This window comes from Pezoporus occidentalis, unplaced genomic scaffold, assembly GCF_034315485.1.
Source record: "Pezoporus occidentalis ecotype Australia unplaced genomic scaffold, CSIRO_AGI_Poc_V1 ctg293, whole genome shotgun sequence".
In the NCBI taxonomy this organism is placed as follows: domain Eukaryota; kingdom Metazoa; phylum Chordata; class Aves; order Psittaciformes; family Psittacidae; genus Pezoporus; species Pezoporus occidentalis.
This window is the reverse complement of record NW_026914863.1, coordinates 5,323-18,551: the sequence shown is the minus strand read 5'-3', so window position 1 is coordinate 18,551 and position 13,229 is coordinate 5,323. Positions and strand designations below refer to the sequence as shown.

Sequence of the window (13,229 nt, the reverse complement as noted above, 5' to 3'; positions counted from 1 at the left end):
GGGCTGGGGGGGGAGTCACATCTGCCCAAGCTCTTTCCCCACCTCATCACCTACCTTTGCAGGGACCCCAAAACACGACCCTGCTCAGTGCAGCCCAGATGGGATAATGCATGGGAGGGAATGAATCTGAGGGGGGGGAGGAAGCTGTGACCCCGGCACCGCATCCCTTTCCCTGGCATCGCTCCCCTTTCCCCTGGCTGAGTGATTTGTACGTTCTGATAATGATTTGAATGCAGTGAGACTTCCTATTTTAAGTGGGCTTAGTTGGATGTGACAAGCAGGCCATAAAACCGGATAAGTTAATTCTCTCAATTGCTTTCAATGAAAGCAGGGGGGGAAACGGGGAGAGGGAAGGAGATGGGGGGGGGGGGGGGAATATTCCTGTACCCCGGCCCCGGAGCGAAAGGCGTGTGGTGACATCTAGTGGCATTCTGCGTGGGTTTGGGGCCATCTCGTCCGTGGGGCGAGGCCACGGCCCCCCCCGATGTGCTGAACCTCTTGGGTGATGGAGCCAGCGTGTGATGAGCCCAGCCGGGGCTCAGCGCCCATCCCGGGGCCGTGGGTCTGCCCCCGGGGCTCGGCTGCGTTCCCATCCCATCAATAACCCCTCTGGGAGGGGAATGGGGCTGGGGCTGGGGTCAGCTGGAAGGCAACGGTCAGCCACCGGTCAAATCCAAGTGAGGGCCGGGCCTGCCGCCCCCCCGCCGGGAAGCAATGGTCCAGAGCGAGCCCCTGGCAGGCTCATTCCTCCCAGGTAATTTGTATAAATGAGGGGACATTGGCACAGGCGAGGACAAAAGGGAGGCTGAGCGCTGGCGGCAGCGCCGGCGATGCCCCAGTGCCCCTGTGTCCCCAGTGCTGCATCCCAGGTTGTGCCCCATCCATGGGGATTCACCCCTGTGTCCCCAGTGCTGCATCCTAAATCGTGCCCTATCCATGGGGATTCACCCATGTGTTCCCATTGCTGCATCCCAGGTTGTGCCCCATCCATGGGGATTCACCCCTGTGTCCCCAGTGCTGCATCCTAAATCGTGCCCTATCCATGGGGATTCACCCATGTGTTCCCATTGCTGCATCCCAGGTTGTGCCCCATCCATGGGGATTCACCCCTGTGTCCCCAGTGCTGCATCCTAAATCGTGCCCTATCCATGGGGATTCACCCATGTGTTCCCATTGCTGCATCCCAGGTTGTGCCCCATCCATGGGGATTCACCCCTGTGTCCCCAGTGCTGCATCCTAAATCGTGCCCCATGCATTGGGATTCACCCCTGTGTCCCCAGTGCTGCATCCTAAATCGTGCCCCATGCATTGGGATTCACCCCTGTGTCCCCAGTGCTGCATCCTAAATCGTGCCCTATCCATGGGGATTCACCTGTGCGTCCCCATTGCCGCATCCTAAATTGCACCCCATGCATTGGGATTCACCCGTGTGTCCCCATTGCTGCATCCCAAATTGCACCCCATGCATTGGGATTCACCCGTGTGTCCCCATTGCTGCATCCCAAATTGCGCCCCATCCATTGGGACTCACCCAATGCCTCATCCCACACCGTGCCCCAACCCTGCTGCTCTCAACCCCACCAGCCACCCTGCCCTGTGCAGCGGGCACTGGTGGTCCCTTCCCCGTGCTCACGGGACCCCGATGCCACCCCAGTGCTCCTGGGGGGCTGTTGAAACATTGCCCCCCAGCCCATGGGTCCTTTGGGGAGGGGGGGTTCAGGTTTAAAGCGGTCCCCAACCATTCATTTTGCCCTGAAATGTATAATAAATGCCGTTAAAGACTTTGGCTTTGACAGAGGTAATAATAAATTCCCTGTTAAAGACAGTGGTTTAATTCCTGATCCCCTCCAATACTGCGCAGAATAAACTATATTCATCACCGAGTAATTTTTTACCACATAAATCTTTAAAACTAACCATCGGAGGCTGTTGAGGCTGAAATATTGGGAATTTATGAGATATGCCCATGTAGGATTGGATTCCGAGGCCTCCATTTGAATATATTAGAGAGGAAATTTGTGTCTTTAAGGGTGACAATCCTTCCATTTTCCAAAGGCAGCCTTAGGAGCGGCAGCTCCTCCAGAGTCAACTCTGCCTTTATGAGACAGAGATTTAGTAACGAGCCCCTTGCTAATCCGGTTTGGAGGGGGGGGGGGGATATTTTGCCCTGGTTCAAATGGGTGCCAAAGAGAAAAATATGGAGCTATTCCTATAAAAGACTGAAAAAATCCGCTTTTTCTTCCCGGCTTTAACAAATGGGAGCCGATTTCCCGGCTTATTTCATAAATAGAAGTGGAAATTCCACTTGGGAAAATGCGGAAGCAGAGCCTTGTCGTTAAAACCATCCCTCCCCGGCCATAACTTCCCCAGGCTGCGGGTGGTTTATGGACCTGCGGATTATCCACATGGATATGGGGCTAATACAGAGGACGGGTAGATGGAAGTGAGCCCTTTTGATTTGGGGGGTGGTTAATGGGGACTAAAGGGGACGCGAGGATGGAACCGTGATTCCATGAGGGCAAAACAGAGCAGAGGAGGATTAAATCCTGTCTCTGCCCCCCTTGAAACTGGGGGCTTTGTGTTCCTGAGCCCCCCTTGTTTTGCTTTCCTGATGTCAAACGCCAGTAGACAGCAGAACTCTGAGTTCATTAGGGAGATGGAGATAATTACAAGCCCATCTCTCAGTTCAGGGTAACATTTAAGCCAATGGATGTGGTAACATTTAAAGGCGATCCAGTGCAAAATGTCACGTACGGTCTGGTTTCATTAGAGACGGGTTAATAGAGGGATGGAATTGAACTTCCAGGGCTGGCTGTTAAGTAAGACGTTCCCCTTTCGCCATAACTCCGTCGCCACAGACCCCATCCCCGATGGATTCAAGCTTCCAGGGCTTCATCCCTTCAAATCACGAATGGGAAGCAGCAATCACGGCAGCACCAAACCCTGCGGTCAAGGGAAGGAGCCGATCACACCCCATTAACCTCCAGCATCGCCCCTTGGTGCTCTCCTCCGCCAGCCGCTGGCGCTTCCCGCTCTCCTCCCCGTCTCCTTTCCTCTGTTTTTCCCCCCTCTTTTCCAAGCTGCTCCATCTGTAACTGAGCAAACATCTTGATTTTATGGCCTTTTGCTTTGTAACGCGGAGGGGAGGAAGGGAAAGGAGGCGGCGGCGGGGGGGGGGGAAGTGGTGGAATGCCTAAGTAAGACTTTAATTCCAGATTCATTTACGCTGTGGCCATGAAGTTGTCACAAAGCATAATGCAGTATTTAATTAAAATAACACAAGTGCATCTCGCTGTGTCCTGGGGAAGCTGTCACCGAATCACAGCCGCCGCTGCCCGCCTTCTCTTTATGAACCAGCGGCGTCGGGGGCACGGCTGAGGCTGAGGCTCTTCCCCTCCTCCCTGCCTTTCCCCGCTGCGATTCCCGCATGGATTCGGACCCCTCGGTGTGATTTTTGCCTGTGGAGGGGATCACAGGGTCCCGGCGCTGGCTCTTTTGGGGCTGTGGGGTGATAGAGAAAGGGGCTGGGGCAGAGGGGTCCGGTGACCCCCCCCCTCCCCATCCTGGTTTGGATGGGAAATGGACCCTCGCAGCAATCCCTGCGGAAAGGACGCGCGTTTCAAGGTCATCAGTTAATGAGGATCATAAATCCTAAGGGAGGGATGGAGCCGCTCCGGGGCTGGCTGGGGTTGGTTGGGGTTTGCGCTCTGTGAAGCGGGTTGCAAAGGAGAACAGGGCGGTTTGGCACGTTCCCGGTGCGGGAAGTTCCCGGGAAGTCAAGGAGCCGTTTCCATTGCCACGACCCCTTTGCTGCTCACCATCCTTTAGCCACAGCCCCAACGTCCTGCTCCCCCCAGCCCCAGAAACCCGCATGAGGAGTTCATTAATGAAGGAAGGAGGGAGAACGCCGTGACCTTTGGGGGAAGCAGCCGCTATAAGGACGTGTCGATAGCGCCCATCGCTGCTCCCATCCACACCCTATGGCCGGGGGAAGCGGTAACGGGGTCGGGGCCGGGGCTTGGGGTCCCGCTGCCGCCGGTGCCGGTGCTCTCTTGTTCTGCCGACCCGCGCCTGACCCCGCCGGGGTCGCTCGGGAGCCGGTGGATGCGGCTGCCATGGCAACGCGGGGATGCGCTGCCGGGCAACGCGAGCATCACACACACACACACACACACACACACACACACACACACACACAGCATCCCCCCTTAGACACCCCCTGCAGCCCGGAACCCTGCAGCCCCGGAGCCCCCCCTGCACCCCACACATGATGTGGGGCGATTTGGGGGTGGCAGCCCAGGAGATAGATTCACAGAATCATGGTTTGGATTGGAGGGGGACCCTTAAAAGCCCTCTCCAAGGGCAGGGCCATCCCCACCAGAGCAGGACCCTCAGAGCCTCTCCAGCCTGATCCTGATCCAGGGATGGGGAATCTCCCACCCCCTGGGCACCCTGTGCCCCAGCATGAAGCATTTCTTAGATCTGGTTTGAATCTCCCTGTTTTCATTTAAAACCACTTTTCCCCCTTGTCCTGTCACAACAGGCCCTGCTAAACCCCATCCCTGGATCATCTTTCTTACACACACCCCCCCCCAAGCATTGAAAAGCCACATTAAAGGGGGCTCAACCTTAGTGTGATGGAGAAACTGAGGCAGGAGCGGGATGCACCTGAGCTGAAGCACCTCTGGAGGACACAACATTTGCGGGGGCACCCAGGGGTGTCCACCCCCCTCAAGCTATGGCTGTTTTGGGGTCTCCCCCATCACCCAAGCATCCGCACCCATTTTATGTGTGAGCAGGATGGAGCTTTCTGGAGCAGGATGGGGCCCTTTGGAGAGAGGGATAGGGCTCTCCAGAGTGGGATAGGGCCCTCTGGAGCAGGATGGGGCTCTCCGGAGAGGGATAGGGCCCTCTGGAGCAGGATGGGGCTCTCCGGAGTGGGATAGGGCCCTCTGGAGCAGGATGGGGCTCTCCGGGGTGGGATAGGGCCCTCTGGAGCAGGATGGGGCTCTCCGGAGAGGGGGCTCACATCGGCCTCACGCACCAAGGGAACATCAATAAAAGCCATTCCTCGGCAGTGATTTTCGCTCCATTCCAGCCCGTTTGCTCCCACCCACCCCTGCCCATCGCCTCCCGGCACCGGCACCATCCCTTCCCTCGGCTTCGTCACCCGCTTCTCTTTTCCCCCTCCCCTCTCCCCTATCCGAGGGGCACAGGAACCCCCCATTCCCTGGGAACCGCGCTCCACCAAAGCCAATCCCCAGCAGCTCCCCCCCCTTCCCGTGCACTCTCGATGAACCTGTGCTATTGCAGCCACGGCCCCTTGAAGTGCTGCGGGGAGGTGATTTAGGAGGATATTAAAGGCGACGTGGAGCTTCGGAGGCGCCTCTCCGGGCACAGATGGGCCGAGCAGATGAAACGCTTCCGTCCCATCGCGCTCGCCCGCGGGGCCCGAGGCTCGGAGCCGCGGTCCGAGCGCGCCGGAGCCCGTGCGCTTCGTGGCGCTGGGATTAACGCGGCGTTGCCACGCCGGCTCCTCAGCCCAGCCAGTGCCGCTGTTGTCTCCCAGCCCCTCCAGCTGCACCTTCTGCCGCCGGCTGGATGCGGTGCCATCGCTCCCCATGGATGCGGTGCCATCGCTGCCCGTGGATGCGGTGCCATCGCTCCTCGTGGATGCGGTGCCATCGCTGCCCGTGGATGCGGTGCCATCGCTCCCCGAGGATGCGGTGCCATCGCTCCCCGTGGATGCGGTGCCATCGCTCCCCGTGGATGCGGTGCCATCGCTCCCCGAGGATGCGGTGCCATCGCTCCCCGAGGATGCGGTGCCATCGCTCCCCGAGGATGCGGTGCCATCGCTGCCAGTGGATGCGGTGCCATCGCTCCCCGTGGATGCGGTGCCATCGCTCCCCGTGGATGCGGTGCCATCGCTCCCCGAGGATGCGGTGCCATCGCTCCCCGAGGATGCGGTGCCATCGCTCCTCGTGGATGCGGTGCCATCGCTCCCCGTGGATGCGGTGCCATCGCTCCGCGTGGATGCGGTGCCATCGCTCCCCGAGGATGCGGTGCCATCGCTCCCCGTGGATCGCTCCCCGTGGATGCGGTGCCATCGCTCGCTCCCCGTGGATGCGGTGCCATCGCTCCTCGTGGATGCGGTGCCATCTGCCATCGCTGCCCGTGGATGCGGTGCCATCGCTCCCCGTGGATGCGGTGCCATCGCTCCCCGAGGATGCGGTGCCATCGCTCCTCGTGGATGCGGTGCCATCGCTCCTCGTGGATGCGGTGCCATCGCTCCCCGTGGATGCGGTGCCATCTCTCCCCGTGGATGCGGTGCCATCGCTCCTCGTGGATGCGGTGCCATCGCTCCCCGTGGATGCGGTGCCATCTCTCCCCGTGGATGCGGTGCCATCGCTCCCCGTGGATGCGGTGCCATCGCTGCCCGTGGATGCGGTGCCATCGCTCCCCGTGGATGCGGTGCCATCGCTCCCCGTGGATGCGGTGCCATCGCTCCTCGTGGATGCGGTGCCATCGCTCCCCGTGGATGCGGTGCCATCGCTCCGGTGCCGTGATGCGGTGCCATCGCTCCTCGTGGATGCGGTGCCATCTCTCCCCGTGGATGCGGTGCCATCTCTCCCCGTGGATGCGGTGCCATCGCTCCCCGTGGATGCGGTGCCATCGCTCCTCGTGGATGCGGTGCCATCGCTGCCCGTGGATGCGGTGCCATCGCTCCCCGTGGATGCGGTGCCATCGCTCCCCGTGGATGCGGTGCCATCGCTCCCCGTGGATGCGGTGCCATCGCTCCCCGTGGATGCGGTGCCATCGCTCCCCGTGGATGCGGTGCCATCGCTCCCCGTGGATGCGGTGCCATCGCTCCTCGTGGATGCGGTGCCATCGCTCCCCGTGGATGCGGTGCCATCGCTCCCCGAGGATGCGGTGCCATCGCTCCCCGAGGATGCGGTGCCATCGCTGCCCGTGGATGCGGTGCCATCTCTCCCCGTGGATGCGGTGCCATCGCTCCCCGTGGATGCGGTGCCATCGCTCGACGTGGATGCGGAGCCATCGCTGACCGAGGATGCGGTGCCATCGCTCCCCGAGGATGCGGTGCCATCGCTCCCCGAGGATGCGGTGCCATCGCTCCTCGTGGATGCGGTGCCATCGCTCCCCGTGGATGAGGTGCCATCGCTCCCCGTGGATGCGGTGGCCTGTCCCTAGGTCAGCAGCAGCATCTTGCGCCGTGGTGCCTAGGGGTTGGTTGGGTTTAATCAGAGAACCCCAGCCTGGTTTGGGTTTGAAGGGATCTTAGAGCTCATCTGATTCCAACACAATAGGCAGGGATGCCTTCCACTAGAGCAGCTTGCTCCAAGCCTCATCCAACCTGGCCTTGAACACTGCCAGGGATGGGGCAGCCGCAGCTTCTCTGGGTATCCTGTGGCAATGCCTCACCACCGGAATAATTACTTAATATCCCTATTTTTTTCCCTAACATTTCTGGTATGTGGAGATCCTGATGGGATGCCACACATGGACCACAGTGGGATTGGATACACAGACCCTGGTGGGATGGGACTCTGCAACACCCTGGCACAGGCACAAGGGGAAGGAGCAATGCCCCAGCCCCAGCTGAGTGTCCTCAGCTCCTCACAGCAGCTGGGAATTGACTCATTGGAAACAAGTGGGAATCGTTGCTTTATATGGGGCTTTACCCTACAAAAGAGCAGTGTGATGGGGGCGGGCCATGGCAAAGGATGAGCATCACCCAAATTAACTCCTCTGGGTGCCATGCCAAGGAAATGGCGTTCCCAGCCACATCCCTCATCTGCCTCCCGCTGAGGACCAGTTCCCCCTTGATTCCAGAGCTTGCTGCAGCGCCGGGCTGGTTTTTGAGGTAAGGAGATGTATAGCTGACCTGGTATAAAACTCCCCGGTGTCAGCCGACCTCTCGCGCTCCCACCATCCCTCATGCAGGAATCAGATGCCTCCATTTTCCTAACCATAATGTATGGCACACAAGCACTAATAATGGGGCCGAGCAATCATAAACCGATAAGTCCCTGACTGATTGGCTTTTCCTTCGGCATCCATCAAAGCATCATTGATCTCCTATGTGAAGGGGGGTGATTAATGGGCTTCCCGAAGCCCAGTGGGGTTGTTTATGAGGGAGTGCGGTGGCAAAGGAGAGCTTGGGAGCATCAGCAGAGGAAGGGAGCTTGTGCTGCTCCATGAGGGGGGGTGGAAGGGTGATTGGAGCTGTGGTGGCTGCACACTGAGGGTCCCAGCAGGTGGGGGGACCAGAGGGGACAATTGGCTTCATCCCCACCTTTGGTGACTGGATATGGGGTGTCCTCCCCAATGGGGGCACAGGGCCCAGCTGTAGCTGGGCCATCCAGGGGCTCCACATTCCCACAGCATCATCTCTCCTGGGTGATGCTGGAGCAAGGCAGGGAGAGCAACCGGGTTGTGTTGTTTCCTCCCCCCCTCCCTTCCTTCTTCCTTTGTCAATGGAGATGAGCAGCATAAAGCTTTTATGGCCCCGTGCACCAACCCGCCATAAACACCCTGATGGTGGGCCATTATGGGAACGAGCGTCTGCTTTGGGTTCGCACCAGGGATCTTGGGAATGGAACAGGGAGAAGCGCTTCGAGGGGGTCTCATCCTTCTGGGATAGGCTCACAGCATTTCGGGAGCGGAGCTGGGAGGATGGGTGGTGGGGTGAGCCTCACATCCAGTTCCCTGTTCCATTCCAGCCCGGAAGGGGTTTGCTCATCCCTGCTGTGCTTCTGTGGCTGGAGCAGAGCATTGGCTTCGCTCTGCCTCTTGAAATGACCCAGGAGCTGGTGTAGCACCAGCACCCATGGGTGCAGCCTCCGAGCTCCTGCTGCCCTGATGGAGCTTGAGCATCCCTCTCCCTTCTCCGGGCGCGCCGACCTCACTGGAGCAATTCCCCTCCCAGCTAATGGCTTTTCAGCCCCGTCTGTAGCATCCCAACCAAACGACTTCCCCCTCCCCACCTCGGTCCACGCAGGTCCTGCGCACAGAGGCCCCATTAACGTGTAATTAGGTAGATCCCAGCAAAACCAGCCCCACATTCCCTCCTCCTCCCCTCCCTTTCCAACGCGGGCATCAGCGAGCGGGATGTAAATGAGAGCCGAGCTGAGGCTGCGCTGGGCTCTGCCTCGCTGTGCCAGCGCTCTCCTCGTTTTAATCGCTTAATAAAAATTAGCATAATTAAGGAACATCTGTAGGATGCAGCGCGGCGCAATTTGGCACTCGGAAACGAGGACTTGGCCGTCATTGCGGGGAGTTTAATGTTCTTTTAATTCTTCTTGGCACCGCGCAGTGAAATCAAGGCTGGGAGCGAGCGGCGCGGCCTCGCCTGGCTCCCATTTGCGTTTCCCTCCCCTGGTTGAGGAGCAGGCGAGGGGCTCGGCTGCCGCTCATCCCAGCGGAAGGGCGGGCTATGGCGGAGCTGGGGCTTGGGGGGGTCCCCATCAATCCTGGGGTGCGTCTCGGCCCCTCTGCCCAGGGAGCAGAGCAGACCAGGCAGAGCCCAGGTTTCCCTGCTGGGTTTGCAGGATTCTTCCTCGCAGGCTGCTGGGATGGGGCTCGCATCCCTCCGTGCTCCTGCTTTTCTATGGAGGGGGTGGGTCAGTGCGGTTTGCATGGGAGTCCATGGGGAGCAGGGGGATCCCAGCCCCAGCGGTGTCGAGGGATCCTTTCCTGGCTCCAGTGAGGGCAGCACCATCTGGAAGCACCAGGAGCAAAATCCATCTCTGGGGACTCAATCCTGAGCAAAGCCCTTTTTCTTTTTCCTGTTGGGAAGCAGGGATGAGGTTGGAGACCCATTAAATGCCCCAGGCAGGCGGAGGGACCAGAGCTCGTGTGGGACACGGGATGTGCTGCTGTGCACATCGCTGTTAACATCCATCTCCTTTACATAATACGTGAAAACCTCCTGTTTTGGTGCAAACTCCTCCTCTCACACACACAGGGAGTGCAAGAAGCTTTTCCTGTTACGATTTGCCTCCGGTATCTTCTGTCATGGAAAAACCTTGGGAAGGGGCACGTTAACCCGGCACGGTCCGGCTGCAGAGAGCTCCAGGCTGGGACCTGGGCTCTCATCCCAAGGGCTGCCATCTGAAATGAGATCTCCCAGTTCCCACCCCAGGGGGTGAATTGAATGCTGAGCTTCCACACCATGGCCCTGCAGGACCCTGGGTGAAGGTGGGGAATGGGGCAGGATGAAGGGTAGAAAGGGCAGTGATGGATTTAGCAGCATGCCAGCACTTGACCCCACTGTGTCCCCTCAGGAGTACAACGTGTACGGATGGTGGGTTGGAGAGCTCAACAACGCGGTCGGGATCGTCCCAAAGGATTACCTGGCAGCTGCCTATGACCTGGAGGAGCAATGAGGAGCCATCAGCCCAGGTGAGGGATGGGTCACAGGGGTGGCAGCTCTGTTCTGGGGTGCACCAGCATCCTCAGAGTGCTGAGCCTTGAGAGCTGCCTTTGGCTCCATCTCCTGGTCCCTGTTTTACACGGGAGCAGGTGAGCTCAGGAAAGCCAGGTGTGATCGAGGGATGATGCATCCATGCCCCATGGCCCTCAAATCCTTCAGATTCCATGGGGAGAAACGCGGTAGAACCCCAGCAGCCACCTCCACCAGAGCTGCAGCACCAACACTGACACCAACCCAAACCAGGCTGGGGTTTGCAATGATTCAAACAAAACCCATGATGAGGGAATGTGGGAGATGGGGAAGCTGAAGGCAGGGTCAGGGCTGGGAAAGCAGATGGGGTCTGCAGCCAAGTCCTGGTACCCACCTGGGGCAGCGAGACCTCCACACTCACCAAGACACATCCCAGCCTTGTCATCCCCTCTGTGCCACGTCAGTGTCTCAGTGTCCCCTTCCCACCATCAGCTCTGTCTCTCCCCTTCCCCAAATGCAGGTGCTTCTCTCTCCTTGACCATGCTGAGATACCACTGACAGTGTCCCCATCACCCTACAGGCACCCGTTGCATGAAGAGACCCACGTCCCATCACCAGAGCCCTGCCCTGTGGTACCCACAGCAGCGCCATCAGGGCACAGTGGGGCACGGGGGGTGGCACCCCACAATAAAGCCGTTCTCCTCTCCATGTTTGGCTGCTCCAGTCTTTGCCGTGGGGCCGGAGCTGGGTGCAAGCAGCGCCTTTTCGCCCCCAGCCCCAGCTCTGAGCATCCCCTGGTGTGGTCCAGGCCTGTTGGGATCCCCACGGCCGAGGATTAACCCGGTACATCCCGATCCTCCTCCTCCTCCTCCCGCACTTGGCTGAAGGGCCACTAGATGGTGGTAGGTACCTGCAGACCGCGGCCTTCCCGGGGAGGGTGCAGAGCCCTCCCGGGGCTGCACCGGAGCAGGAGCATCGCCCGCAGGGTGAGCCCGGGTACCGGCACCGGCGTGCGGGTGTTTGGATGGGGGGGACCCGTTGGTGCCCGGTTCAGAACAGGCGGGGTTGTTGGACCTGGAGAAGAGAAGGCTCCTGAAGGGGAGACCTTAGAGCAGCTCCAGTGCCTAAAGGGGCTGCAGGAAACCGGGAGAGGGGCTTGAGACAAGGGATGGAGGGACAGGCCAGGGGGAATGGCTTGAACCTGCCAGAGGGGAGACTGAGATGAGCTCTTAGGCAGAAGCTCTTCCCTGGGAGGGTGCTGAGGCGCTGGCACAGGGTGCCCAGAGAAGCTGTGGCTGCCCCATCCCTGGCAGTGCTCAAGGCCAGGTTGGAGCAAGCTGCTCCAGTGGAAGGGGTCCCTGCCCGTGGCAGGGGTTGGAACTGGGTGAGAAACTCTCCCTCTGCCCTGCGCTCACCCTCCCCTGTCTCCAGTATCCCTCTCTCCAGCATCGTTCCCAGGAGCCCTTTGGGATCCTGGCAGGGCAGAACGGATGCTCCGGTGTAAAACGGACGAGGCCCTGGCCCTGCCCCTGCCCCGGTGCATTTACCCCAGCCCCACACATCGGAAATGGCCCCCGGGGGCCTGATCCTGCCCCAGCTCCACCACCGGCATCCAGCGCTGAGCCCTTCCTGAGGAGGAGCTGGGGCCACAGCGGCGGAGCGGGGACGGGAGGAGGCGGCTTTGTGCGGGTCAGGGCAGGGCCCCCCCGGCGCTGCGGGGGACGGGGGGGGGAGCTCTGCCCTTTGTCTGCAGCGGCGGCAGCGCCAGCCGGGGGGGGCTGCGCTGTCTGGAGCGCATGGCCCGGCTCCAAGCCCTTGTTGTGGCAGCAGCAGCAGCAGGAGCGGTGCCAGGCAGCGAGGGCACAGGGAGGGGGGGGCCATGGCCTCGCCTGCTCCGGGTGGGGATGGGGACTCTGCGTGCTCACCCCATCCCCGTGTGCCAGCATCCCCTGAGCCAGGGACCGAGCCGGCCCCATGCATGGAGAGGGCACTGTCACCCCCCCCAGAGCCCTGCATGGGGCCCCCAGGCAGGACCCACAGCCCTGGGGGGGGGGGTACCAATGAGCAGGGCTGGGTGCTCCCCCCAGGCCCAGCGCCACAGAGCTGATCAACCCCACTAAAAGTAAGTGGCTCTGAGAGGCAGCAGGGCTGCAGCCCCGAGGCGGGGAGATGGGCTCCGGGGGCCCTGCGAGGAGGCAGGAGAGGGGACGCAGCCCCCGTGGGCTGCCCTGTCCAAACCCCCCTTCCAGCCAGCGCTGGCTGGCTCCCGCTGAGGTGGCAAGCGGAGGATGCAGCCGTTCCAGGCCATGCTCATGGGGCAGAGTGCCAGGGGCAGGATAGGGCCCTGGCTGAGGGCACGCTGTCTGCATGAGGCTGTGCACAAAGGGCACGCGTGGCCCAGGAGCGGGTCCATGGGCACATCTGGCCTCACAGCTGCACCATTTGGAGCTGCACAGCTCATGAATAACCATGAATATGCATGAGGGGGGCAGCCAATGGCTGCAGAGCGCCGGCAGCTGCCACCCTGCGCCATGAACTTCTCCTGACATTTGTTTTCCCAACCCTTCCTGGTCCTTGGTGGGGGGGTCAAGACTCCCCCAAAGCCAAGCCCAGCACCTCAAAACTCACCTCAGGGACCCCTCAGCCCTGCCTGGCTCCTCTCTGCTGCCCAGGGCAGGATCAGCCCCATAGCGAGAGGTGCAATAACCCCCTCTGGGCCCTAGAGCCATGGCTCTGCACTGAGCCGGGGCTGGGCTCAGCTGGCTCTGCCCATGCAGCGAGGCCAGACACTGCCACCACGCAGCCA

At 60.6% G+C, this 13,229-nt stretch overlaps 1 protein-coding gene across 5 annotated transcripts in view; it reads left to right on the top strand.

Annotated features, from left to right (window-relative positions):
• The window catches only part of SKAP1 (src kinase associated phosphoprotein 1), a 145,314-nt gene extending 133,727 nt beyond the window's left edge, over nucleotides 1-11,587 (top strand). Inside the window, exons 11-12 of one of the 5 annotated variants that reach the window (XM_062626541.1) lie at nucleotides 10,305-10,422; nucleotides 10,944-11,587. In XM_062626541.1, the coding sequence (XP_062482525.1) occupies nucleotides 10,305-10,406 (102 nt within the window). In that variant the 3' untranslated portion in view covers nucleotides 10,407-10,422; nucleotides 10,944-11,587. Of the gene's footprint in view, nucleotides 1-62; nucleotides 309-10,304; nucleotides 10,423-10,943 lie in introns of those variants that run through there. The other 4 variants (XM_062626540.1, XM_062626537.1, XM_062626536.1 and 1 more) reach the window with 4 other exon arrangements.
• The last annotated feature ends 1,642 nt before the right edge of the window (nucleotides 11,588-13,229 follow it).